We start from the raw sequence: 23,918 nt of genomic DNA, 5'->3' as shown, positions 1-23,918 counted from the left end.
TTTTATTCCATCAGTTCCTGGTGCCTTGTTCTTTGCCAATTCCTTCAATGCACCTTGGACTTCCTCCTTCAGTATCATTGGCTCTTGATCATAAGCTACCTCTTGAAATGGCTGAACATTAACCATTTCCTTTTGGTACAGTGACTTTGTGTATTCCTTCCATCTTCTCTTGATGCTTTCTGCATCATTCAATAACTTTCCCAGAGAATCTTTCCATAATGAAAGTCAAGGCAGAATTTTTTCTTCAATTCCTGCAGCTTGAGAAATGCTGAGCTTGTTCTTCCTTTTTGGTTTTCTGATTCAAGATCAGAAATACTGAATAGAGAGCAAAAAATCCCCACTAAACAAACGGCCTGCCACATCAGGAATGCTGTGAGACACCTCCCTTCAAGGAAGGCCACACCAATTTGGCATCAAGAACATCTAAGGGGGAGTGTTCTTATTTTTTTCAGGCAGGGAGCTGAAGGTGGTGGTGCGTTTCTAGCCCTCTATGCCTCAGTTTTGGCTTTTCACCCTGAATCTCCTTGTGCAGGGACATTAAACCAAGAAGGCATCCAGCTCCCAATCTATGCTGGCTTAACTCATAAAAGAAGTAGAAAGTGGGGACAGGGGAGAACAAGTAGCTGCTTCCATCTGGCATTTCTGTTTGGTTTTATTGTGTGAGTGCATGTGTGTTTACAGAGAAAATGGAAGGTGTCTTTTTGTAGTGTATACAGGGGCTGACAGAAGACTTCAACTGGGGGGGGCGGGGAGGGGAGGGGAGCCAAATCATCTATGTTGGAGTCCCACATTTCCCAGCTCACTAAAGGCAGCTCTTAGGACTTCAGTCTCCTCCCTTCTTGCAGCACCCCTCCCCCTCCCCCGAGGACTGGATGGGCTGGAGGGTGGACCTTACTTACCGTGAGCCTTGGCTTTGTACAGTGCAGCTGTCAGCAGGAAACTCACGAGGTCCCCCGGTGCCACATCTTCTGTCTTCACTAGCACCACAGCACTGCTGCCTGCTTTCCTGGCCACCAGGGCACCACTGGCCACCAAACTGGCCAGCTGGTAGGGGCCCTTGCCTAGCACCAGAGAGAAGGGACCTAGTCATAACCCCTGCCCACCTCCCATCCCCAAATCCTATCTATCACTCTCAAGAGGCAGGGAAGAAGCTACCAGAGAGCTCCTCTTGGGAGCGTCCCTCATTCCAGCCCCAGGGTCATTACTTCCAAGAGAGAGAAGGGACAGGATCCCCAAGCTGCCAGCCATAACAGAACTGACCCTCTGCACGGCAGCGCCTGAGTTGATTTGTAGGGAGCCTTGGAGAAGGGCACCCACAGGAGGTATCTAGGTCCCAGAATGCTTCTCCAAGAGCCTACCCCACTGCCTGAAACTTTACCATTTTAGTCATTGTTCTATTCAAACTCACCTCTGGAGAAGACATGAGACCTGATGTCTGTCCCCAAGGAACAAAGAATGGGATGGCTTGGGCTCAATGTTAGTGTTTATCTATTTATTTCAAAAGTGTGTAACTTTGGTGTCTTTGGGCTCTTGGAGTTGTTTGAGTGGGGTATAGCTTTGCTGGACAATTGCAACAGATTTCTAACAATCTTCTTGCTTCTGGTGTGCCTCCCACTCTACTGTCCTCTCCCCATGGCAGCTTGACTCATGTTCCTAACCCTGCAGGTTAGTGGCTTCCCATTTCTCTCAGCATAGAACCCAAGAGCTCAGCTTGAACTGGGAGGCCCTTCGCCCTCCAACCTCCCTCACCACTCCATCCACACTCTATACCTTCTGCCCCTGCCGCTGCTGTTCCTTGAAAGAATTGTCCCACCCACTCAGTGTGGCCTTCCTTATTTTGTGCCTACTCAGACTCTGGGGCCCAAATGTTACCAAGGAAGCCTTCCCTGTGCCCTCTCCCACCACACACAGATATCCCTCTTCCTGTGTGTTCCAGTAGCCCATGAAGCACGGTGCACACAGCTCTTAGAATATGTCTCTAGATCATGAGCCACAGCTGCTCACCTACTAGGTGGGGATAGGTAGGGAGATGAAGCAAGAAGGCCTCCATGTGTAGTACTTGCTGATCTCTATGGTATGAATACTCTCACTAGGGCCGATTTCAAGCCACTAATTGAAACCTGTGCAATGAAGAGTCCGTTTTTCCATCCACAAGAGAAGACACCACTGAAGCCAAGAAAGCAGCCAGCTCATTCTGGCAGTTAAACTCCACCCAATCCATCCCATCTTAAATCAAGGGAGCAGCGACAAGGGAGAAGGAGTAGTTGTTTTACCCGGATTTTCTGTTGTGTTGTGTTGTTTTATTGCATTTGCTGGGCACACAAACTGACTCTGGGGAGTCGGTGTGAGCCAGTTCCAGCAACGCTATGCTGGGCCTCATTTATCATTAATTTCATAGCACCCAGCAAAGGCCTAGACTGGAGAAAATGCTGGTGGAAGAACAGAGCAAGGAATGGGTGGGTGGTTGGGTGAGGAGGTGTAAGATGCTAGAAACAGCTTGTCCTTTGCCAGTTACTGCCACTCAAAATGCCACAGAAGGAGAAAACGGCTCCGAGCTGTCTTGCTGAAATGTCTTAGGGTCTTACTTCCTGATGTCAGACAGACCCCGTCTGTCCCGGGGACTATGATTCTACTATTACAGATTCATTCCTTTGTTGCTAAAAGCTCTTCAGGATTGCAGTCATCACCACAGATCCTCAAAGTGTCTGTCCCTCTCCATTTCATCCACCATACTCTTGCCAAGGTGATGTTCCTATCCAAAATCTGATAGTTCCAGAAACAAGAAATTAGACCTAGGCCCACATAGACCTGCTTTTGACAAGATGGTGCCTGGTGGAGGGACCAGGGCTCAGAAGTCAATGGAGAATGACACCAAGGATCTGATGAGTATCTAACTCTTCCAAGGTCTTACCTAGACCCAGCCCAATAGATGTTAGTATAGAAACAGTGGCGGGCAGCCCTCCCCACAGTGATTCAATGGGCCAATTGACTCTACTGTGGGGCATTAACCTCCCTTGGGATCTTTGGTCATGACCTGCATTTTTACCCCTGTTCATCTAGAAGCTGGAGCCTATCCCATACACTGAGACTTCAGTTAAATTTGACAATGAATCTGGCAGGTTGAGTTAGGCCGTAGGTTTATATTTACTTGTGCCAACTCAAATCTTCAGGAAACTCAGGAAGGCATTTTGTGGGCCTGATGAGCTAGATTTGGAAGGTCGTGTGGCTGGCACATCAGTGCAAATGGGGTTTTACTTCCTAGTGAAACTGCCTTGAATAAGCATAGACCTCCGGGAGCTGGGCCCTGTCTGACCTGACCTGGGTACTGAGCAGAGGCTACAGATGCTGCCAGGACAGAATGCCAGGGTCATCCCTAGATGCTGCACAGCCCGCCGGGTGGTCACAGTTCATCCAGGACCGGCAGAGCCTCAGGATGGCTGATGTAGCAACAGGACATGATGGCAATGCCCAAGACCCCATGTGGGGAGGAGAGACTTACCTTTGTTAAAGAAGTCACAGTCATATGCTGAAAGAGAACAGAGACTTGTTAAGAGCCAGGCCAGAGCCTGGAACAGATACAAAGCCAAGGTCCCTTGTATCCCAGCTCTCCCTCTTTGTCCAAGGGCTAAGACTGGCCTGCCTCCTAAACTCCAGAACTCAGGGGTGGTCCCTGGATTCAGATTATTTAAGGATTGTCACTAACCCACACCAAGGACACCACCACCAAGCTGATTCTAACTCACAGCGACCATATGTAGGGTTTCCAAGACTGTAAAACTTTCCAGAAGCACACAGCCTCATCTTTCTCCCTGAGCGTGGCTGGTGGGTTTAAACTGCTGACAATCCTGTGCGTATCAGTGGCTCTTCTCTGTACCCCCAGGACAAAGGTCAGTCCTGGCCCAGAGTCGGCACTCAGCATGGGTTTGCTGAATGAGTGAACAAGTGAATGAATGAATAATGGACAGAAAGATGTGGTTTGTGTGGCCCTGAAGAACAGGACTCGAACCAGGGAATGGAAGCTATGATCAGAAATGCTGCATATGGTGCTGAGCTTCTTGTCCCTGGAGGAATGCAAGCACAGGATGGAAGTCCATGTGTCAGAGAACCTTGGGTGAGAAAGGGACCAGGAGTCTCTGGGAAACCTGGCTGCTTCTTCCACTTCCAGAAGTTTCCTTTGCCCACCAGACAAGCTTGGGCAAGTTCTGAAATGAGTGAGCTCAGCGCGCCCTCTAGTGGCCTAGTCTAGGACCACAGCCTGTTCTCCTGGTGTCCTCAACCTTGGAGTCCTGTCTTTCAGACTTTGGGACTGGTGAAAGTCAGGAGTTGGAGATCTTGCACAGAGCACCTAAAGCCAGCAACAAATCCATGAAGAGGCATTTCAGTGGACCTGGGATAAAGGCTTAGGAGGGACCTGTCTCTCACACATAGGTATGGTCTGGAGAGAGTCACCCACTCTACCCCACACCCCAAACCCCAAGTGCTGTCAAGTTGGTTCTGTCTCACAGCAGCCCTGTATAGGATTTCTGAGGAGTGACAGATGGGTTTGAACTGCTGACCTTGTGGTTTGCAGTCCAGTGTTGATCTTACAGTGTTGATCCTACAGTGCCACACCTACAGTGTTATTCATTTGCATTTGGCACTGCCCTCTGGAAAGATCCTGGAGCTATGTAGTGAACCACCATGTGGCTCTGGACAAACGCCTCAGTTCCCTCCTTTATGGATTCAGAAGACTGACCTGGAGCATGAAGAGAGCTCTGCGACTCTTTGCTTTCAAGAGGCAAGCAGGTCCGTTTCCTTTACTCTAAAGTGGGACTGAAACCAGTGTTCACCTCATGGGCTTGCCAGTACCTGAACTAGGGTGAGACACCCATCTTGTGTGCAAAATTTAAGGGATGCCAACAAATTCAGTAATAAAGATAAATAGTATTTTAATGTGATTATTTCTAAAATCAAAGTTAATGCAAATAATTCATGATGAATAAAATGTCAACACTGTAAATAAATGCAAGATTAGTAACGGAGCCTTGTTGAGCCATATTGGAGACTGAGGCTAAAGGAAAAATTAGTAATGTTGATCTTCACTTCTTTAAAACTTGCACCCAAATCAGTAATATTGATCTTCTACTATAAATTTTGCACACAACCCAGGTCCCGGATATGAAATAAGTTTATATACATAAGAACAGAACCAGGCACACAGTAGGTCCTCAGTAAACACCTGTTTGCTTCCTCTTCCTGAAGGATTTTTAACAGAGAAGTAGACGGGGAGATAGACTGCAAGAGGTCCCAGGATATCTGGGGCAGAAAGGTCTCAGGGAAAAACAGGCAGAGAAAAGGGGAGGCCAGAGGTAGATTCTGTTTCATCATTTGGTTCCTGGGTCATCCTGTCTGGAGGCCCTGGGCTCAGCAGCTCTCATCGACCATTCTGTGGTGTGTAAACCTCACTAGTGTTGTTGTTCCCCCCATATGGCTATCTATTGCTTAGCTGAAAACTGAACCATGGTGGTAAACTCAGTTCTAGACTTGAAGGGTGACCAAAGGCCATAGTCTTAGGGCTGCACCCATCTCTGTCTGACCAGTAATCCTGTTTGTTTGTTTGTTTATGATTTTGAGTTTTGTTCCACATTGTCTCCCGCTTTATCCAAGGCCTTCTAATGTGATCCCTTTCAGAACAGTTTGTATGGTAGCCAGGCACCATCTAGTTCTTCTGGCCTCAGGACCATGGAGACTGATGCTCACATGGTTCATTAGTCTACTGGACTAATCGTTTGCAAGCATCTTCAATTTTCATCACTCTTCTTTCCTCCAGACAGACAGAGACCAATAATTGAACCTTAGATGGCCGCTCATGAGCTTGTAAAATCCTGGCGGTAACTTACTTAAGTGGAGTTCTGGTGTGGCGCTGAAGGATAAGCACTGCTACTCATAAAGTTGGAGGTTCAAGCCTACCAGCCACTCCTTGAAAACTCTATGTTGTTGTTGTTAAGTGCCGTCAAGTCGGTTTCGACCCATAGCGACCCTGTACAGGGTTTCCGAGGGTGTAAATCTTTTCTATACAGGGTTGGAAATGACTCAACAGCACTTAACAACAACAATCCACCAAAGTAGGCTGCACAATGTTGTCTTCATGAACTATGTTATGCCAATTGACCTTGGTGTTTCCCTAAACTATGGTCCTGAGCCCCCAGGCCCAGTGACTTATCCCTTAAAGTGTTAGGTAATGTCTAAGAAGTTTACATCATTTTGCCCTATGCTCCACCAAGGAGCCCTGGTGTGGCACTGTAGGTTAATGCACTGGACTGCAAAGTCGGTTTGAACCGCAAGATTGGCGGTTCAAGCTCACCAATCACTCCTTGGATACCCTATACAAAATCACTATGGGTTGGAACAGACTAAATGGCACTTAACAACAACAACAATATTCCACCACATTCATGGATATATTTATAGCAAAGGCAAACAAACACCCATGTGCAAATATCCTGAGTCAAACCTATATATATATTTGTGGGTACTCATAGTGACCCTGTATAGAGTTTCCAGGGAGTGGTTGATGAGTTTGAACTGCCAACCTTGTGGGTGGCAGTCCAGTGCTCATCCTACAGCACCACACCAGGAATATATATATCTGTTGTTAAGTGCCATAGAGTCCTACAGCCATTCAGCCTGAGTGTCATGTATGTAACTACCTGTGGATCAGTGTTATTGCAGGACTGTGTTTATAGCAGTATTTACCTCTAGTGCCTTTACCCTTATACTCTTCCCCATATATATAAGTTTTAATGATTGATTAATTAACTAATTATTTGATTGATTGATTGATTACTTTTTTATTTCTGCACACCAGTGGGTTTTCCTGATGTAAGCACATCCCACTTTGGGGACAAAGATTATTTACAAAGGTTGCCAGCTGTTCCTTGGAAACCTTGTACAGGGCTGCGATGAATTGGGATTGACTCAATGGCACTTAACAACAACAGATATATATATATATTCCTGGTGTGGTGCTGTAGGATAAGCACTGGGCTGCCACCGCAGGGTTGGCAGTTCAAGCTCACCAGCCACTCCTCAGAAAACCTATACAGGGTCACTATACAGGGTCATAGAAACCAATTAGACAGCACTTCAACAACAACAACATATATATGTATATATTTTACATACGTATGTACCCGTGTGTGGTTACGTATGTGCTCAAAGTATTTTTACTTGATTTGGCATGCAATTAAAAAGGCTTGCGCTCAATACTTTGTGCTGTCTTTGATAGGGTCCACAGGTCTCTGTTAACAAAGGGCTTCATAGTCATTATTTTGTTTGATTATCACAACAATTCTGGTGGGGTAGGCCTATTCCTATTTTTCAGACAAGAAAGTCAAGCCCCAGAAAGGTTGGACGACGCGTCTGAGGTTGCACAGCTCGCAAGTGGCAGTTCTGAATCTGGAACCCAGGACTCTTGACGGCTCAAGCAGAGAGATAAAGTTCACAGGTTTGCAGCCAAACTATCTGGAATGAATCTTGGCTCCACCACTAACCTAAATGACCTTGGACCTGTTATCTTTTCTCTCTCATTAAGCCTCTGTTTCCCCAACTGTAAAATAGGAGTAAACAGTCCTTCAAAGAGAAGTAGCCTGCTTTTGCTTCCTTGGATGATCGGACTGGGATACTCACGGCAGAGGTGTGGGGTCCGCCAGTCGACAGGCACTCCATGCTGGCAGCATTGATGGGCATAGGCTGACACGCTGGCACAGAAGCACTCACAGTCACCACCGCGGCTGCACCCACATGTGTCTGTCAGGCAGTTTGAGTAAAACCAGGTGACATCAACCTGACAGAAGTCAAAATTCAGAGGTCAGAGGCCAGGCTCTAAAGAGCCACACCTTCTTGGTGAATGTCCCCCAGCCTCTGAGAGCAGCATTAACATGGAGGGATGTCTGAAGTGGGATGAGGGGAGGAAGGCAGCCAGTTGGGAGGGAAACCAGAACTGGATAACTCAATTCTCTCCTCTCTGAGCCTAGGCTATTTGATCCAGAGGCTAAGGATATGGCTGCGGAACAGGTGTGGGGGTTGAGCTTCCAAGCCAGGACCAGAGATAGTCAAGGCCAGCCCTTAAGGCCCTAGAGGGTGCCATGCATTGCTAAGTGCCAGTTTTCCTCTGTCTCTAATGAAGGCAGACGGGCAACATGGATAACTCTGCATGAGGGGTTTGGGCTAATTACTCAGAAGAACTTCCTGGCAAGGATAGCAAGCCAGATTGAGATGGGCTTGAACATGGCACAGAAGATCCTGCTGTCTGTCTGTCTGTCCCTGGCTAGCTAAAGAAAAATAACACACATTTGTCTGAATAGACTGGAGGCAGGGGAGTAGAAGAGCTGGGTCTCCAGCTGTAGGCCTGAGTGGTACCCCGTCCCAGACACAGGGGTGTCTGAGCACAAAAAGGACTCAGGGAAGTGGGAGAGGGACTGGAGGAGACTCACCACAGGATGGCAGCTCTCAAACACCTCACTGAGGAGGATGCTGCACTCTTTCTTGGCAAATGGTTCTCGGAGAGGATTCAGAACACATGTGTCCCGGGCATCCAGGGAGTCTGGGCACTGAGGGGACAAAGGTGGGGCTGTCTCTTGGTGTGGTCGACAGACTCAGGGTGGGCCCCATAGTCTTCACCTCTTGGTGGTCATACCCTTGAGTGTCAGAGCCCCCTATGAGTTGGGCCTCATAGAACATAGCAATGATCATGGGACGGGCATGGTTGTGCATATGTGGTTACATGATTATGTGACAGAAGACTGCAGAGCTCATCTTGCTCTTCCTTGTGGGCTGTGAGGAAGCAAGCAGCCATGTTGAGGACCCTCATATGGCAAGAACCTGTGGGTGGTCTTTAAGAGCTGAAGGTGACCTCTGACCAACAGCTAGCAAAATAACCTCAAACTCTTGGCCCTACACTTACAGGAGCTGAGTGCTGCCAGGAACCAGGTAAGCAGGGAGTTGCATTCCTCCCCAGTTGAGCCTACAGATAAGAATGCCTCCCTGGTTGACATCTGTATTGTAGCCTCATGAGACCCTGTTAAGCTATGCCCTGACTCCTGACCTACAGAAATGGTGAGGAAACACGACTGCATGTGTACTGGTTTTAGCTACTAGGTTCGTGGTCCTATGGTTACACAATAGTAGATAAGTTCCCATGTCTTCTTTCCTCAGGTCTTCCTTTTCACAGGATCCCTCCTGTGTATGCCGAGGGACAGAAGGAATGCACATGGGTATGGAGCCACAAGCCCCCTACTCAGCTGCTCTAAAATGGGAATGGGCTAGGACACTGTTTTCTGAGGCTATGGGAGCAAACCTTCTGACAACTCAGGATTACGGAGAAGTCATAAGTCATGATCACCTGCTTCTCACACCCACACACATCTACACAGGTTCATCTTTGTCTGCTCCCCAGCAGGGAATGACAGGAAAGGCAAATATGTGTACACGATCACAAATCTCAAGATAGTTCTCCACACAGCTTATGAGGTAACCTTTTCTAAATAGTCAGAGTTGTCATGTGAGGTGAATTTATTCACCCATCTCCTGGCACAATGCCCTCCTTCCACAGGAGGCCACAGAGAAGATGGAATGTACTCAAGAATCACTTAACCAGTGTGGAGGATCCAAGACAAAAATCAGGTTTCACACTCCCAGTGCCCTGTGTCTCCCCTGCCCCTCATCTCACAGTTCGAGAGCTCCAGTCAGACAAATCTGAAGTCCTCATTCCCACTTTTGCTCACATGGCCCTTCCTCTCAGAGGCCTGTTTGCTGATACATTCACCTACTTCAAGGACCAGCAGCACTAGCCCCACCTTCTTCAGGAAGGCTCCGCTGGTCACCTTAACCTATATGAATCTCTCCTGGTCACTCCTCTGTGCTAGACCTAATGCCAGGCACTGGGGGTACAGAGACGGATAAGATGGTCATAGCTAAATGAGCCTCACTTTTCCTAATTAGACAGTCAACTTTCCTAAGACAGAGACTTTGTCTTCTCCCAACCCACCAAGGCTTGATCCAGGGCAAGGAGGGCAAGCAGACCTACAAGGCAATGAGATGCATGTCCTCAGGTTATAAGGCAGTCTAGGGCTGGGGATGCTGGGTTGGAGGCTGAGAGGGTACTGCTGTCTTCTCCCCTGGCTAGGAGCCAGGCCCTCCCAATGCTGACAAGCACCCTTCTGGGTAAAAGGTATGAATCAGTTTGGGAAACTTTACCTCAACTGCAGCCCAACTGCTGCCAAACTCCTGGGGGTTAGTTAGCTCTAAGTTCTCTGGGGTTCTCATCTCATTGATGGTTTTTAAGTCGAAGTTTCCACAGAGTCCTGTCAGCTGTCCCTGAGCAAGAAGGCCACAGTTAGTCATAGGAATTCAAGGGGTCAGTCATGGGTAGAGGGGTCACCACAAGCCCAGAAGTCTAACATGGACTCAGTGCAGCAGAAGGAAACGGGAAGGTCAGAGAGGAGAGGACACAGACGGATGGAGAGGATAGGAGAGAAGAGATGGTGCTCTCAGCTCCTCAGTGAGGGTACAGCTCACCCGAGGACACGCAGTGACTTGGCTTAGTCCTGGACTGGTCACATGCTTACCTGCCACTGAGGCCCAGCCTGGATGTGCACTGTGGTTCTCTGGTCCCATAAGAGAGTGATGTGCTCCCTTGGGAAATGTACCAGTGTGAAAAATCCCGCTCGCCATGTGTGGACCTCCTGTTTTTCATCCAGGAAACTCTCAGGACTCTGGGGGAGACAGAGATGGTCAAGAATGCAGCCTGAGTGCCTCCCAAAGCCTAGATCAGCTGGATCTAGCTACAAATCACTGTCTAGCCCCAGGGCTTCACCCTCTCCATTGCCTCCCTCCATGCCTTATATTGACCTCTGTAGTCCTGACCACAATCAAGAAATTCAGTCTGGGCTCCTCACTCAGCAGTACTCTAGACCTTAGCCCTCTTCTGCCCCCAGCCCTCTGGGTAACCTGGAACCTATACAACCTTCTAGCTATACAACCTTCGCCTATATGAAGCCTTACAGGATTTCCAGAGTCATCGTCAAAGATGATGAGTGAGTTCCCAACATTGATGGAAATAAATTTCCTGCAGATGATGCCAGAGCCGTAACAGTTCATGTTTTCTACTATCACAGAGAAGCTGAACTCTGACGTGCTCTGAGGAGAGAATACGTTAGTCTAATAAAGCCAAGGAGTGAAGAAATCCTGCTGAGCGGCACTAAGGTAGAGACACCAACTCTGAAGGGGTTTTGAATCCTTAACTACTCCTTACTAGACGTGTGACCTTGGGCTATTTACTTCAGTTCCATTTCCTACAGTGCTGAGTATGTAGTGGCTCTCAAAAATGTATGCAACTCATACAAAATGGGAATGATCAGTGTTGGCAGAAGTGGGAGAGGGCAGGGCCACTGCCTTACATACACTGCTGATGACAGCAGAAGTCTTTGGGGAAGGAAATTTGCCAGCATTGAACAGCATTTCAACAGTACATAACTTTTACATAGAAGCTAGAGATTGATCCCCAAAAGTATTCGCTGCGTTTTAGTGTTTAAATATTGAAAACAACCTCAATACACATCAATAGGAGATCATAAGCAGGCTACAACCTTTCTGTAGAACTCTACACAGTTATTAGAAGGACGAAAGCAGATCTATGCATACTGACTTGAGATGATGTCCAAGAAAAGTGAAAAAATCAAGTTGCAGAATCCTGTTTATATAAGCTAGACAATATTCTGTGTGCATGTGTGTATGTGATGGGAAATGGCCTTGGAGGACTCAGACCAGACTGTTGCTGTTGTTAAGTGCTGGTCGAGTCTGTTCTGACTCAGTTCAAACCCACCAGTTGCTCCTCGGAAACTCGTAGGGTTTGAACTGCTGACCTTGTGGTTCGCATTCCAGTGCTGATCCTATAGTGCCACACCAGGAGTCTTAGGAGTGATTATTCAGTGGAAAGGAACAGAAAATACGTGAAAAGGATTACTTGTTTCCAACACACATTTCAATATTGTTTTAAATGTTAGTAAAGACTATGTAAATGTTAGTAAAGACTATGTTAGTAAAGAATTTGAAATTTAAAAAAATAAAATGGCACGAGGTCCATAATCTTTATCTCATGACGTCTTTGACATTACATACAAGACCCCAGTAGAGTGGCTGCCGTAGAGTCAGGACCCACTCCATGGACGGTTTTTTCATTCTTACTGTGTTATTATGAACAGGCCCGTAGCAAAACCAGTGTCCCCTGGATGTGTCTCCAGCCCTCGGCCTTTTCCCGTTGGCATCCCTTTTCTTCTTTTGGATGGGATCCTGCCTCACAGAGCCAATCCACATCACCATTTCTCTTATTCCTGGTCAGTTTATGGCTTTAGCACGTGGTTCCTTAAGCACATCAACTTTCGAGTCAGATTTCCTGCTTCAAACCTGACCCCAGCTCACATTTACAAGGGGCTTTTCAAAGTTAATGGAAAGGTGTAATGAAAAGATAACTGAATTTCCCCCACAAACTTCTTAAAGTCCTTCACATTAACTGTGTGATCTTAATCAAGATACTTGCCATGGGGTCAATGAACCCTACCTTGTAGGTTTGGTGTGAGAATTAAGTGGATTAATCTCGGGGGAAATGGCTCACCAGGCACATAATAAAAGCTCAATAAGCAATAAATCAAACTAAACCTGTTGCCTTTGGTTGATCCCAAGTCATAGCAACCTTACAGGACACAGGAGAACTTCCCTGAAGGGTTTTCAAAACTGTAATCACTATGGAAGCAGTCTGCCAAATGTTTTTACCTTGGAGCAGCTGGTGGGGTCAGACCACCCATCTTTGGGCTCACAGCTGAGTGCTTAACCACTGTGCCACCAGGGTTCCTTAAAAGAGCATCTGCTCTTATTATTACAGACAGAGAAACCTCAGGATCCCATGGGGCAGGCTGTAAGGGTGAGTGGGCTGTTTGACTACTGGTGGGCTCTGTCAGCCCTGAGCCTACTTCTTAGCAAGTATTTCCATCTCTAGAGAGCCACACACCAGGGCTTGGGTCTTTTCTTCCCTGCAATTAAACGTCAGGCTGGGGTCCACAGCATCAACTTGCCCTGACAGGTACTCCGCCTTGGCTGCCCTGGGTCTCCATAGCACAGTATGGGAGCACATGCAGGAACTCACCTTGACCAGGTGCACTTTGCATGCCCCCACAAAGTCAAAGGGGAGCCCATCAAATGTGCGGTAATGCCGGTCACCGTAGGCAGTGCAGGTGGAGGCGCAGGGGTGGAGAGTGCACTGGAAGGAGCCCTGCTGGCACTCGCTGAAACACACATGTCCACACCAGCTGTCAGGGCATCACCCACACCACACCTTGAAAGCCATAACACAGCCATCACCTACTGTATGCCCACTGTGAGCCTCTAGGCTAAGGGTCAACAAATGTCACCAACCTCCAACAGAAGCTCAGAGGGCAAGACTGTGATTCCCACTTTACATAGAAAAAATTGGGGTCCAGAAGTTAAGGGGCACAGTCAATAAATAATGGAGCTGAAATGTCAAGCAAGGCCAGTCAGCTTGATTATGTATCTTCCTTTAGCCACATTCAGCTATGTGAATGCAAGTGCAGAGGAAGCAAAAGGTTGTGATCTGCCAACAAGTACAGCAAAATGCGAGAGGTACAAGAGAACTGGACCGTACAGACATACCTCCGATACTGCAGATTCAGTTCCAGACCACCACAATAAAGTGAGTTACATAGATTGGCACATATGAAAGTTACGTTTACATTGTACTATAGTCTATTATATGTGCAATCACATTAAGGAAAAATTTGAAATATTGGGAGAATTACCAAAATGTGATACAGAGACACAAAGTAAGCACATGCTATTGGAAAAATGGTACCAGTAAACTTCCTCAACACAGGGTTGCAACAAACCTTCATTTTTATTTTTTTTTTAAGTGATATCTGCAAAGCACAACAAGTAAAATACAATCGAATGAGGTAATGTTTATACTCAAGGAAGTGAAGTTACTGAAGGCCCAGGGGCGTGGGTAAGAAGAAAAGAGAGAACCTGAGGAAGGTAAGAAAGAGCAGAAAGGAGGAGGTGGGGTCTATGGGTTAGAAATCCCCATAAGATTGAAGGCTTGGGGGAGTCAGCGTAGTAGAAGGACTGGCTCATAGAAACAGGGGGTAATGGAGTGGAGCTAGGGTTGGATGCAGTTATTGGGAATGACAAGATCTAGGGTGCGAGTGGGGGCTTGGATGGAGCAGCTAAAGTTGGATGGAGCAAAAGATCACTGGAAGAGAGAAGAAGAAGAATGAAAGGTTCCAGAGAAATAGAAACATCATCTCTAAATGGATACTGAAATCTCGAAGAACAAAGACAGGTGTAGGGTTGGACCGAACGACAATAAGCCTGGAGCTAAAATCCTCAGAAGTAAAGATGTGCCATCTGAGGATACATGGATGACAGCAACAGTAAGGGGAAGGCTGCCTCACATGATGTAGCACAAACACACTCCGCATCTTCCTGGGCCTATGTGCCCATCCTATCACACACTCACCTACATGACTTATCATAACCCTGCTATCTCTGCAGGGCTGCAGACACTCCCACCATGGCTGATTTCATGCTAGCAGCATGCCCTCACTGAAGCCAGAGTCAGGAAGAGATGTGTACCCAGGCCCCATCCATGTAAACAGATCCCAGAGAACCATCAGGCTACAACAGCACAGATGCACCTCCAGAGCCCACCTGTCTACGGGAAAGCATCTGGGATCTGGGACACAGTAACATGTTCTCACAAAGAGAACCTTGAGAAGTTCTGCACATGTATTGTTGTTGTTGTTAGGTGTCATGCACCTATAGACATGCACACACACTGACATGACTTCAAACATGCAAACAAACATGTTTTCATGCAAATACAAACATACACCCAACCTAAACTATTCCTTTATGTGCATCCAGTTCCAACACTCATTTGTTAGTTTGTCATATTGTGGTGGCTTGTGTGTTACTGTGATGCTGGAAGCTATGCTACTAGTCATTTATATACCAGCAGGGTCACTCAGGATGAATAGGTTTCAGCAGAGCTTCCAGACTCAGACAAACTAGGAAGAAGGAGAGGCGGACCTCTCCTGAATGTTCAATCACTAAAAACCTTACAAATAGCAGCAAAGCACTGCCTGGTATAGTATTGGAAGATGAGGCCCTCAGGTTTGAAAGCATTCAAAATGCGACTGGGGAAGAGTTGCCTCCTCAAAGTAGAGTTGACCATAATGACATGAATGGAGAAAATTTTGGAGATCTTCATTGGCTGTGGGAATACAACTCAAAATGAGACCAAACAACTGCAAACACTCATTAATAATCAGAATGTGAAATGTTCCTTCTAGGAAAATTGGAAGTCATCAAAAAGGCAAAGGAACGCATAAAGAGTAATATCCTAAGCATTAGTAAGCTGAATGGCCATTTTGAATCAAAAAAACATATGGTTTACTATGCCAGGAATGACAAATTGAAGAGGAATGGTGTTGCATTCATCTTCAAAAATAAAAGTATTTCAAGATCTGTCTTGAAGTACAATGCTGTCTATGATAGGGTACTATCCACACACCTACAAGGGAAGCCAGTAAATTCCACTATTATTCAAGCTTACACACCAACTACTAAAGCCAGTGATGATGAGATTGAAGTATTCGTACAGCTCCCTCAATCTGAAATTGATCAAACATGCAATCAAGATACATTGATAATTACTGATGGTTGGAATGTGAAAGTTGGAAACAAAGAAGAAGGATCCGTAGTTGGAAAATATGGCCTTGGTGATAGAAATGATGCTGGATATTACATGATAGAATTTTGCAAGGCCAACAGATTATTCATTGCAAATATCTTTTTTCAACAACAAAAGAGGCTACTTTACACATGGATCTCACCAGATGGAATATACAGGAATAAAATTTACTACATATGTAGGAAGAGACAACAGAGAAGCTCAACATCATCAGCCACAACAAAGCCAAAGGATCAATTGTGAAAGAGACAATCAATTGCTCATATGCAAGTTCAGGCTGAAGTAGAAGAAAATTAAAACAAGTCCATGAGAGTCAAATGTGACCTTGAATATAGCCTACCTGAATTTAGAGGCCATCTCATGAACAGATTTGATACATTAGACACTAAAGACTGAAAACCAGAAGACATGTGGAATAACATCAAGAACACCATCCATGAAAAAAAATAAAAGGCCATTAAAAATACAGGAAAAAGAGAAAAGATCAAAACGAATTTCAAAAGAGACTGAAACTTGCTTGTTCTTAAGTATAGGAAATCTAAAGCAATTGGAAGCAAAAGAGCTAAACAGAAAATTTGAAAGAGCACCTTGAGAAGACAAAGTCAAATATTATAATGAAATGTGCAAAGACTTGGAGTTAGAAAGTCAAAAGGGAAGCTCACACTCAAATTCCAGCCTCAGGTTGCAATGTTGAAGGATTCTATGGGCAAAATATTGAATGATGCTGAAGCATCAAAAGAAAATGGAAGGTATACACAGAGTCACTGTATCAAAAAGAACTGGCCAATGCTCAGTCATTTTAAGAAGTAGTCTATGATAAAGAATTGATGATACTGAAGGAAGAAGTCCAACCTGCACTAAAGGCATTGATGAAAAGCAAGGCTCCAGGAATTGAGGGGATACAAATTGAAATGTTTCAATGAGCTGATGCAGTGCTGGTGGCACTCACTCATCTATGCCAAGAAATTTGGAAGACAGCTACTTAGCCAACCAATTGGAAGATCCATGTTTATGCCCATTCCAAGGAGAGTGACCCAACAGAATGTGGAAATCATCTAACAGTATCATTAATATCACATGCAAGTAAAATTTTGCTGAAGATAATTCAAAAGTGGTTGCAGCAGCCTGGCTACCACTACCAATGACTCTCAAAGGGATCGTGCTAGAAGATCCTGGATAGAGTGAGAGGAAGTGTGGAACAAAACCCAAAATGTGGAACTTAAAAAAGACCAGGTTTACTGGTCAGAAAGAAACAAGAGGAACCTGAAACTGAGGCTCTCCACCATCCTTCAGGTCTGGGATGGAACTCATGCTCATGGCTCAATGTTCAGCTATTCAAAATCAAAAGGGCAACATTTTCCTAAGGACCAAGTTGAGAAGGGTTGGTAAGGAGGGTGGAATGGAAATAAGAATCACAAGGAGGAATTGTTGTTACATGGAAGGGATTGCAATCATTGAGATGAAACCAAGTGTATAATTTGATTAATGTAAAACTAATGATCTACTTTGTAAACCTTCACTCAATTCACAATTAAAAGTTCCAAAACCAAAAAAAACAGCTGTAGTAGCATGTGGGCAAAGAGCTGTCAGAAATCCAAGCCAGATTCAGAAGAGAACATGGAATAAGAAATGTTATTGCTGACAACAGATGAATCTTAGTTATAAGCAGAGAATACCAGAAGGATGTTTGTTGTTGTTGTTGTTAAGTGCCATCGAGTCGATTCTGACCCATAGTGACCCTGTATAGGGTTTCCAAGGAGCAGTTCAATGACTTTGCAGTCTGATGCATTAGTCCACAGTACCACACCAGGACTCCAGAAAGATGTTTACTTGTGCTTTATTAGCTATTCAAAGGCATTTAACTGTGTGGATCACAACAGACTACAGATAACATTGCAAAGAAAGAGTGTTCTGGAATACTTTATTGTGATCATGAAAAAGCTGTACTTAGACCAAGAGACGGTCATTTAAACAGGGACAAGGAGCTACGAATGGTTTAAAATCAGGAAAAGTGCATGCCAGGGTTGTCTTTTTTCACCATACTTATTCAATCTGTAGACTGAGCAAATAATCTCAGAATCTGGATTATATGAAGAGGAATGTAGCATCAGGATTGGAGGAAAACTCATTTACAACCTGCGATATGCAGGTGACATAACCTTGCTTGCTGGAAGGAAGCAAAAAGGACTTAAAATACTGATGAAGACCAAAGAATACAACTTTCGTATGGACTGAATCTCAATGTAAAGAAAATGAAAGTCTCAGATCTGGACAGCATCATGATAAATGGAGAAAAGATGGAAGTTGTCAAAGACTTCAATTTACTTGAATCCACAAACAATGCTCATGGAAGCACCAGTTAAGTAAGTCAAATGGTGTATTGCATGAGGCAAATCTGCTGCGAAAGACCTTTTAAAGTGTTAAAGAGCAAAGATGTCCGTTTGTTGATTAAGGTGTATCTGACCCAAGTCATGATATTTTCAGCTGCTCTATATGCATGTGAAAGTTGGACAAGGAAGACTAAAGAAGAATCAATGTATTTGAATCATGGTGTTAGCAAAGAAGATTGAAAATACCACGCACTTCCAGGAGAACAAAAAATTTGTCTTGGAAGAAGTACAGCCAAAATGCTTCTTAGAATAGAGGATGGAGAGACTTAGACTCTGATTCTTTGGACACGTTGTCAGGAGGAATCAGTCCTTTGAGGACATCATGTGTGGTAAAGTGGAGGGTCAGCAAAAAAGAGAAAGATCCCCAATAAGATGAATTGACACAGTGGTATCAACAGTGGACTCAAACATAACAATTGTGAAGATGGTACAGGACCAGACAGCATTCCATTTTGTTGTACACAGGGTCCCTACGAGTTGGAACTGACTCGGTGACACCTAACAGTAACAACAAATGCATGCAGATATATCTTCAGACCCCTACATAACCACATGAAATAGTGAAAGAAGGAATGCTATATATACTGTACTAAAGAGCTTTCTCCCCTTTTCCATCCCTCAGCAAAAAGCAAAGCTTGGGCAGCGCCCTCACTTACCAGGTATGACAGGGAGATGTGACTTGGTCCCCAGGAAAATACTCCATCCCCTTCCATGTGCATGGGCATTCCTCAGGCAGGAAACAGGCATCCCCGTGTCTGAGCAGGCTACAAGGACCAACAAGCAGATGGTCAGGAAGAATGCTTCCCTACACCTGCCATCTGTGGAGCACCCACAGCCACATGGACACCCTGGGGGGATCTCAGCATTTATCCTAGAAGAGGCTGGTGGCCATGATCCCACCAGCCATCCTTCTGCTACCCAGTGAGGTTCCGAGACCCCTCTGTGACTAGCCAAACCAGGGACAGACTAGGCCCAGTTCACAAGTCTGACATCCTTGAGGAAGCAGGGTGCAGCTCAGGAAGGAAGAAGGAATGCCAGCACTCCTTAGGCACCTGCTGTTTACTTATGAACACAGGCATTGCCTCTCAGAACACAGGCCCCAAAGCTACAGGGCTCCCACCCTCCAATCAGTTTCATGACCTCTCACCCACCCCCACGGGGAACCAGAGCTGTCTAACAGCATTATTTGCAATTCTCAGACTATAGCTCCGGCCAGATTCAAGCATCAGCAGGGTCTAAGCTGGGGCAGGGACAAGAACACAGGCATTAGCAATGAGCAGTTTGGGGTTCAAATCTAGAATCTGCCCAGGAAAAGTTATTTAACCTTACTATTTTATTTAATTTTTCTAAATGATACTCATATAATTACATGTTTTTAAAAAGTGAAGTGCAAAAGTACTGCAGATATTATATTGAAGTCTTAGAATAAGCAAATCTTATCTATGTTGACAAGAATCAGAACAGCTACTAATGAAGGGTCCTGGGGAAGGATGAGGGAATTTTTTGAAGCAATTGAAATATTCTGTATCTTGATAATGTGTGAGAAACAAGGTTACATACATTTGTCAAAGTTTAGCAAACTTCATGCTTAGGATCTATGCATTTTACTGTATATAAATCATACCTCACTATTAAAAAATGAAAAGAAAACGAAAGTCAGACATCACAAAGCTCACTGGAGTCTCTGTATACAGAGACCTTATATAGGATTTCCAAGGCTGTATATCTTTACAGGAACAGAAAGCCTCGCCCTTCTCCTGCAGAGTAGCGGGTGGGTTTGAACTGCCAACCTTGTGTTAGCAGTCTAGTGCTTACTCTATAGAGCCACCAGGGCTTCTTGTGCATATGGGTTGTTGTTTTTGTTATTAAGTGCCATCAAGTCAGTTCCAACTCAGAGACACTGTATAGAGTTTCCAAGAAGTGAATGGTGAGTTTGAACTGCCAACTTTGTGGTTTGCAGTCTAGTGCTTATTCTACAGGTCCAACAGGGCTTCTTGTGTATAAGGGTGGTGGTTGTTATTGTCAAGTGCCGTCAAGTCAGTTCCAATTCATAGAAACCCTGTGTAAGGATTCCAAGGAGTGGCTGGTGGGTTTGAACTGCCAACCTTGTGGTTAGCAGTTCAATGTTGAACCTACAGTGCCACACCAGGACCCATTAATTTGTTGGGAACCCCCAAATATCAGTTTCTGTAATGCTTTTTTTCTTGGGCCAGCCAATTTTCAAGAGAAGAATCTTCTTTTATCTCCACCCTGTGGAAGACCATCCTGGAAAGCAATCTGGAGTGGCGGTAAATTTTCCCTACATGTCCATGTTTACTATGCACCTCACCCTCCTGCTGCCCCAAGAACAAAGTGTCTCCAGAGACTCTTACACTGGTCTCCTGGTGGGTGGCAGCAGGCATCTGCTCTTTACACACCCTTGGTGGTGCAGTGGTCAACGTGAGGTTAGCAGTTCAAACCCATCAGCTGCCAGGTGCTCCACGGGAAAAAGACGTGGCAGTCTATTCTGTAAAGACTTCAGCGCTGGAAGTCTGTGGGACAGTTTTACTCTGGTAGCGTAGTGGTTATGAATCGGGCTACGAACCACAGGTCAGCAGTTCGAAACTACCAGCTGCTCCGCGGGAGAAAGATGAGGCTTTCTGCTCCCATTAAGATTTACAGCCTCCGAAACCCTGTACAGGGTCGCTATGCGTCGGAACCGACTCCACAGCACATAACAACAACAACAACAACATAGGGTCACTAAGTGTCAGAATTGACCCCAGGCAGTGGGTTTTGTTTTGTTTTGTTTTGTTTTGATAGCATGAAAAAGGAGCCCTGTGGTGGCACAGTGATTGAATGCTCCATTACTAATTGAAAGGTCAGCAGTTCAAACCCACCAGCCACTCCAAGGCAGAAAGATGCGGCAGTCTGCTCCCATAAAAACATCAGCCTTAGAAACCAGATATGGGCTGTTCTTCTTTGTTCTGTAGGGACACTCTGAATCGGAATTGACTTGGTGGCAGTGCATTTGATTTTGGTTTGGGACACAGACTTTCAGGTCACCCTCTAGTCCCTTTCCTTCCCTCTCCCCTCCTGAGGCTCCCAAGTTCTCCACACAGTGTGGTCTGTCCCTCAGCAAGCACAGCTGTCACTCTCTGCTCTGTGATGTCAGTTTCTACACATCCACCTGCCTTCCTGTAACCTGTCTCATGCCGCTGTCATTCCCTCACCTCTTCTCTTTGTCCCTGCAGGTTCATACCTTTCTTTTCTAAACTACGTTATCAATATTTTCTTGTGATATGGAGGAAGCAGAAAAGAAGCATGTGTTTAATTCACTATGTTTTAGCTAAAACCACTTAACCTTCCTAAGACTCTGTTTGTTCATGTGTGAAACTAGGATAATGACACTCTTTCCCCCCTGGTCATTCTGAGGATTTAATTAGACAGCCGGGCACACTGCCTAAAACCTAGAAGATGCCTCTCCTCTCCCATAATTGCATCAGATGCTAGGGGCTGGTGGGCTCATGTCCTCCCACCTTTGGCCCAGGCCCTATTTCTCTAGTCACTAGGTCCTCCCTGCTGCCCATCATTCACTGCTCTCATCTTGCCTTTTTTAATCCTCTTCATCTCTCAGACCTGACTGCATCTCTAAATTCCCACAGTGCCCATCACCGGGAAGAGCATGCAAAGTTAGAAACCACAGCCTCTGCCCCAGATGCCCTCTCCAGGCTCCCTAAGATGGAACCTAGGTCAGGGAGGACACTGTTGTCTGCTCACATACACTGCATACTCTATCATTTTACAGATGAGGAAATGGAGTCTCAGGGAAGTCGAGTTACTTAGTAGGCAACGGAACCAGGACTCAAGTCTTGGGGTCCAGAGTCTGTTCATAACCATGATGGGGCCCAAGCTGCTGACCCCAGGGCTGTTGGCTCAGCATCCATACAGAAGTGGATGTGAAGCAGTGGATAGTCTCAGAGTCCTGCTTGCAATAGCCCCCATGTCCTTTGGAGCAACACACAGCTCCCAGAGATTCTGAAATATGCTGTGGAGAGGAGCATGATGGCAGAGAAGCAGGCTGAGTGGAAGTAAGGGCTTCTTGTCTTACTCCTTAGTCCACTGGACTTCTATAGCTACTAGACAGCGCTCAGTGCTTTTACCTTGGTGCCTCATTAATCCTCATAGCAATATACTGAAGTAGTAAGCACTGCTATTAGCCCCATCTTATACATCAGAAAACTGAGCTTCAGAGAGGTGGGGCTGCTTTCTTGTCCACAGGCACATCGTTGGTAAGAAGCAGAACCATGTAGAAACAAAAGAGGCTGGACTCCCAAGCCCCTGCTCTTTACCAGACTTCTTACTGGTGATTCTGTTCAGCACTGGGCTACTGTCTCCCTGCAAGACTGTGTGAGGTTTTCCCTGATCCTCCCTGGAGCCCTGGTTCTGTCAGCCCTCAGGAGTGGGAGACCACACCAACAAGAGTGCATACCCCTGTGGGCAGGCACAGCCCGAGAGGCAGGGACCGCGGGCCGGCATGCTCAGCTTCAGCAGCTGCTGCTCACATGTCCTCTCCCTGCTCAGCTCTGGGTCTGTGTGCAGCTCACTGCAGTTCACGAACACTTGGCCTATCGGACAGGCAGCAGCTGGGAGAGAAGAGGGCAGATGCTGTGAAGAACTTGGACATTCATAGGATGCATGAAGTGGTCAGGGAGACCTGGGAGCCCAGCCCAGCATCTGGAACTCAGAAAGATGGGACTCCAGTGCCTCCTCAGGCCCTGGCTGTTGCTGGCACATTGCTTGGGTTCATAAGTGCACATCCCCGGAAGGGATACCCAAACAGTGTGGCAGGATGGCCAGAAAACTGTCATTAACAATAGAGAGAGGTGGTTTCCTGTTACCTGTATTTCTGTGACATAAGCTTCCCCTCTTTCTCTCCCTGCCCCCTTATGTCCTGTCACCCCAGTCTCCTGAGCCTTCAGCAAAGCCCCATATGGTACATTCAGGCCTCCTGTGACTGCTTTTTAAAGGAAAACCCTTTGATCCTTGATGGCCCAGATCAAAGAAATCCAGGACTCAAGGAAACTCAAGGAACTCCAGATACCCCAGATACTCCAGGTGGCTGTCCCCAAGGGAGATTGAGCCCCAGAAAACAAGAGGGACAGTCACTGGAGTGGACTGAGGTTGACAAAGGGTTTGAGAAGACCACGTTTTAAGCTAAAGTCTTTCCCAAGAGGACATGGAATACAGAAGGCCTGGGGTGGGCTCTAGTTCCCTGATTTGTGCTCGAAATATATAACCTTACTACCCAGAAAACCCCACATTTCCCGTCACCCTTACCTGGGACTCTGCTGTCACAGCTCATGACTCCATCTTTACAGTGGCTGCAGGGAAAGAGGCATGGGGTTAGCCCACCCCAGTCACCGTGGGCCCTGGAGACCCCAAGTTACGGCAGGGGTCACACATACAGCCCCGATCCCTGTCCCAGGCTCCCTGAGCTGAGTGGATGAAGGGTGAGTGTCAATTCTTGGAAAGCTCTGCTCAGCTGCATTCTCTTCAGTTGGCAACTCCTATTTAGAGAGAGGACAAGGAGCTCACCAGTGGCCCAGGGACGGGATGTCACTGTCTCCAGGGGGGTAGTCTACTCCTTGGAAGTGGCAGGAGCACTGGTTCCTACAAAACCAGGGAGTAGAGAAGGGTGAACACATTCAGAAGCATAGGACACAAGAGAGAAGAAATGGCATCTA

At 46.1% G+C, this 23,918-nt stretch overlaps 1 protein-coding gene across 1 annotated transcript in view; it reads right to left on the bottom strand.

Moving 5' to 3' along the window:
* OTOG (otogelin) overlaps nt 1-23,918 on the bottom strand; it is an 89,978-nt gene that overhangs the window by 38,034 nt on the left and 28,026 nt on the right. The window contains exons 20-31 of the mRNA XM_006865829.1: nt 23,770-23,844; nt 23,512-23,555; nt 22,664-22,817; nt 18,849-18,956; nt 13,181-13,319; nt 11,044-11,178; nt 10,608-10,754; nt 10,237-10,356; nt 8,475-8,591; nt 7,669-7,825; nt 3,500-3,526; nt 900-1,082 (exon numbers count right to left, since the gene is read on the bottom strand). Of these exons, the coding sequence (XP_006865891.1) occupies nt 900-1,082; nt 3,500-3,526; nt 7,669-7,825; nt 8,475-8,591; nt 10,237-10,356; nt 10,608-10,754; nt 11,044-11,178; nt 13,181-13,319; nt 18,849-18,956; nt 22,664-22,817; nt 23,512-23,555; nt 23,770-23,844 (1,406 nt within the window). The remainder of the gene's footprint in view (nt 1-899; nt 1,083-3,499; nt 3,527-7,668; nt 7,826-8,474; nt 8,592-10,236; nt 10,357-10,607; nt 10,755-11,043; nt 11,179-13,180; nt 13,320-18,848; nt 18,957-22,663; nt 22,818-23,511; nt 23,556-23,769; nt 23,845-23,918) is intronic.

The sequence above is a fragment of the Chrysochloris asiatica genome, unplaced genomic scaffold, assembly GCF_000296735.1.
Source record: "Chrysochloris asiatica unplaced genomic scaffold, ChrAsi1.0 scaffold00083, whole genome shotgun sequence".
Classification (NCBI taxonomy): domain Eukaryota; kingdom Metazoa; phylum Chordata; class Mammalia; order Afrosoricida; family Chrysochloridae; genus Chrysochloris; species Chrysochloris asiatica.
This window is presented reverse-complemented; position numbering and strand designations above follow the sequence as displayed.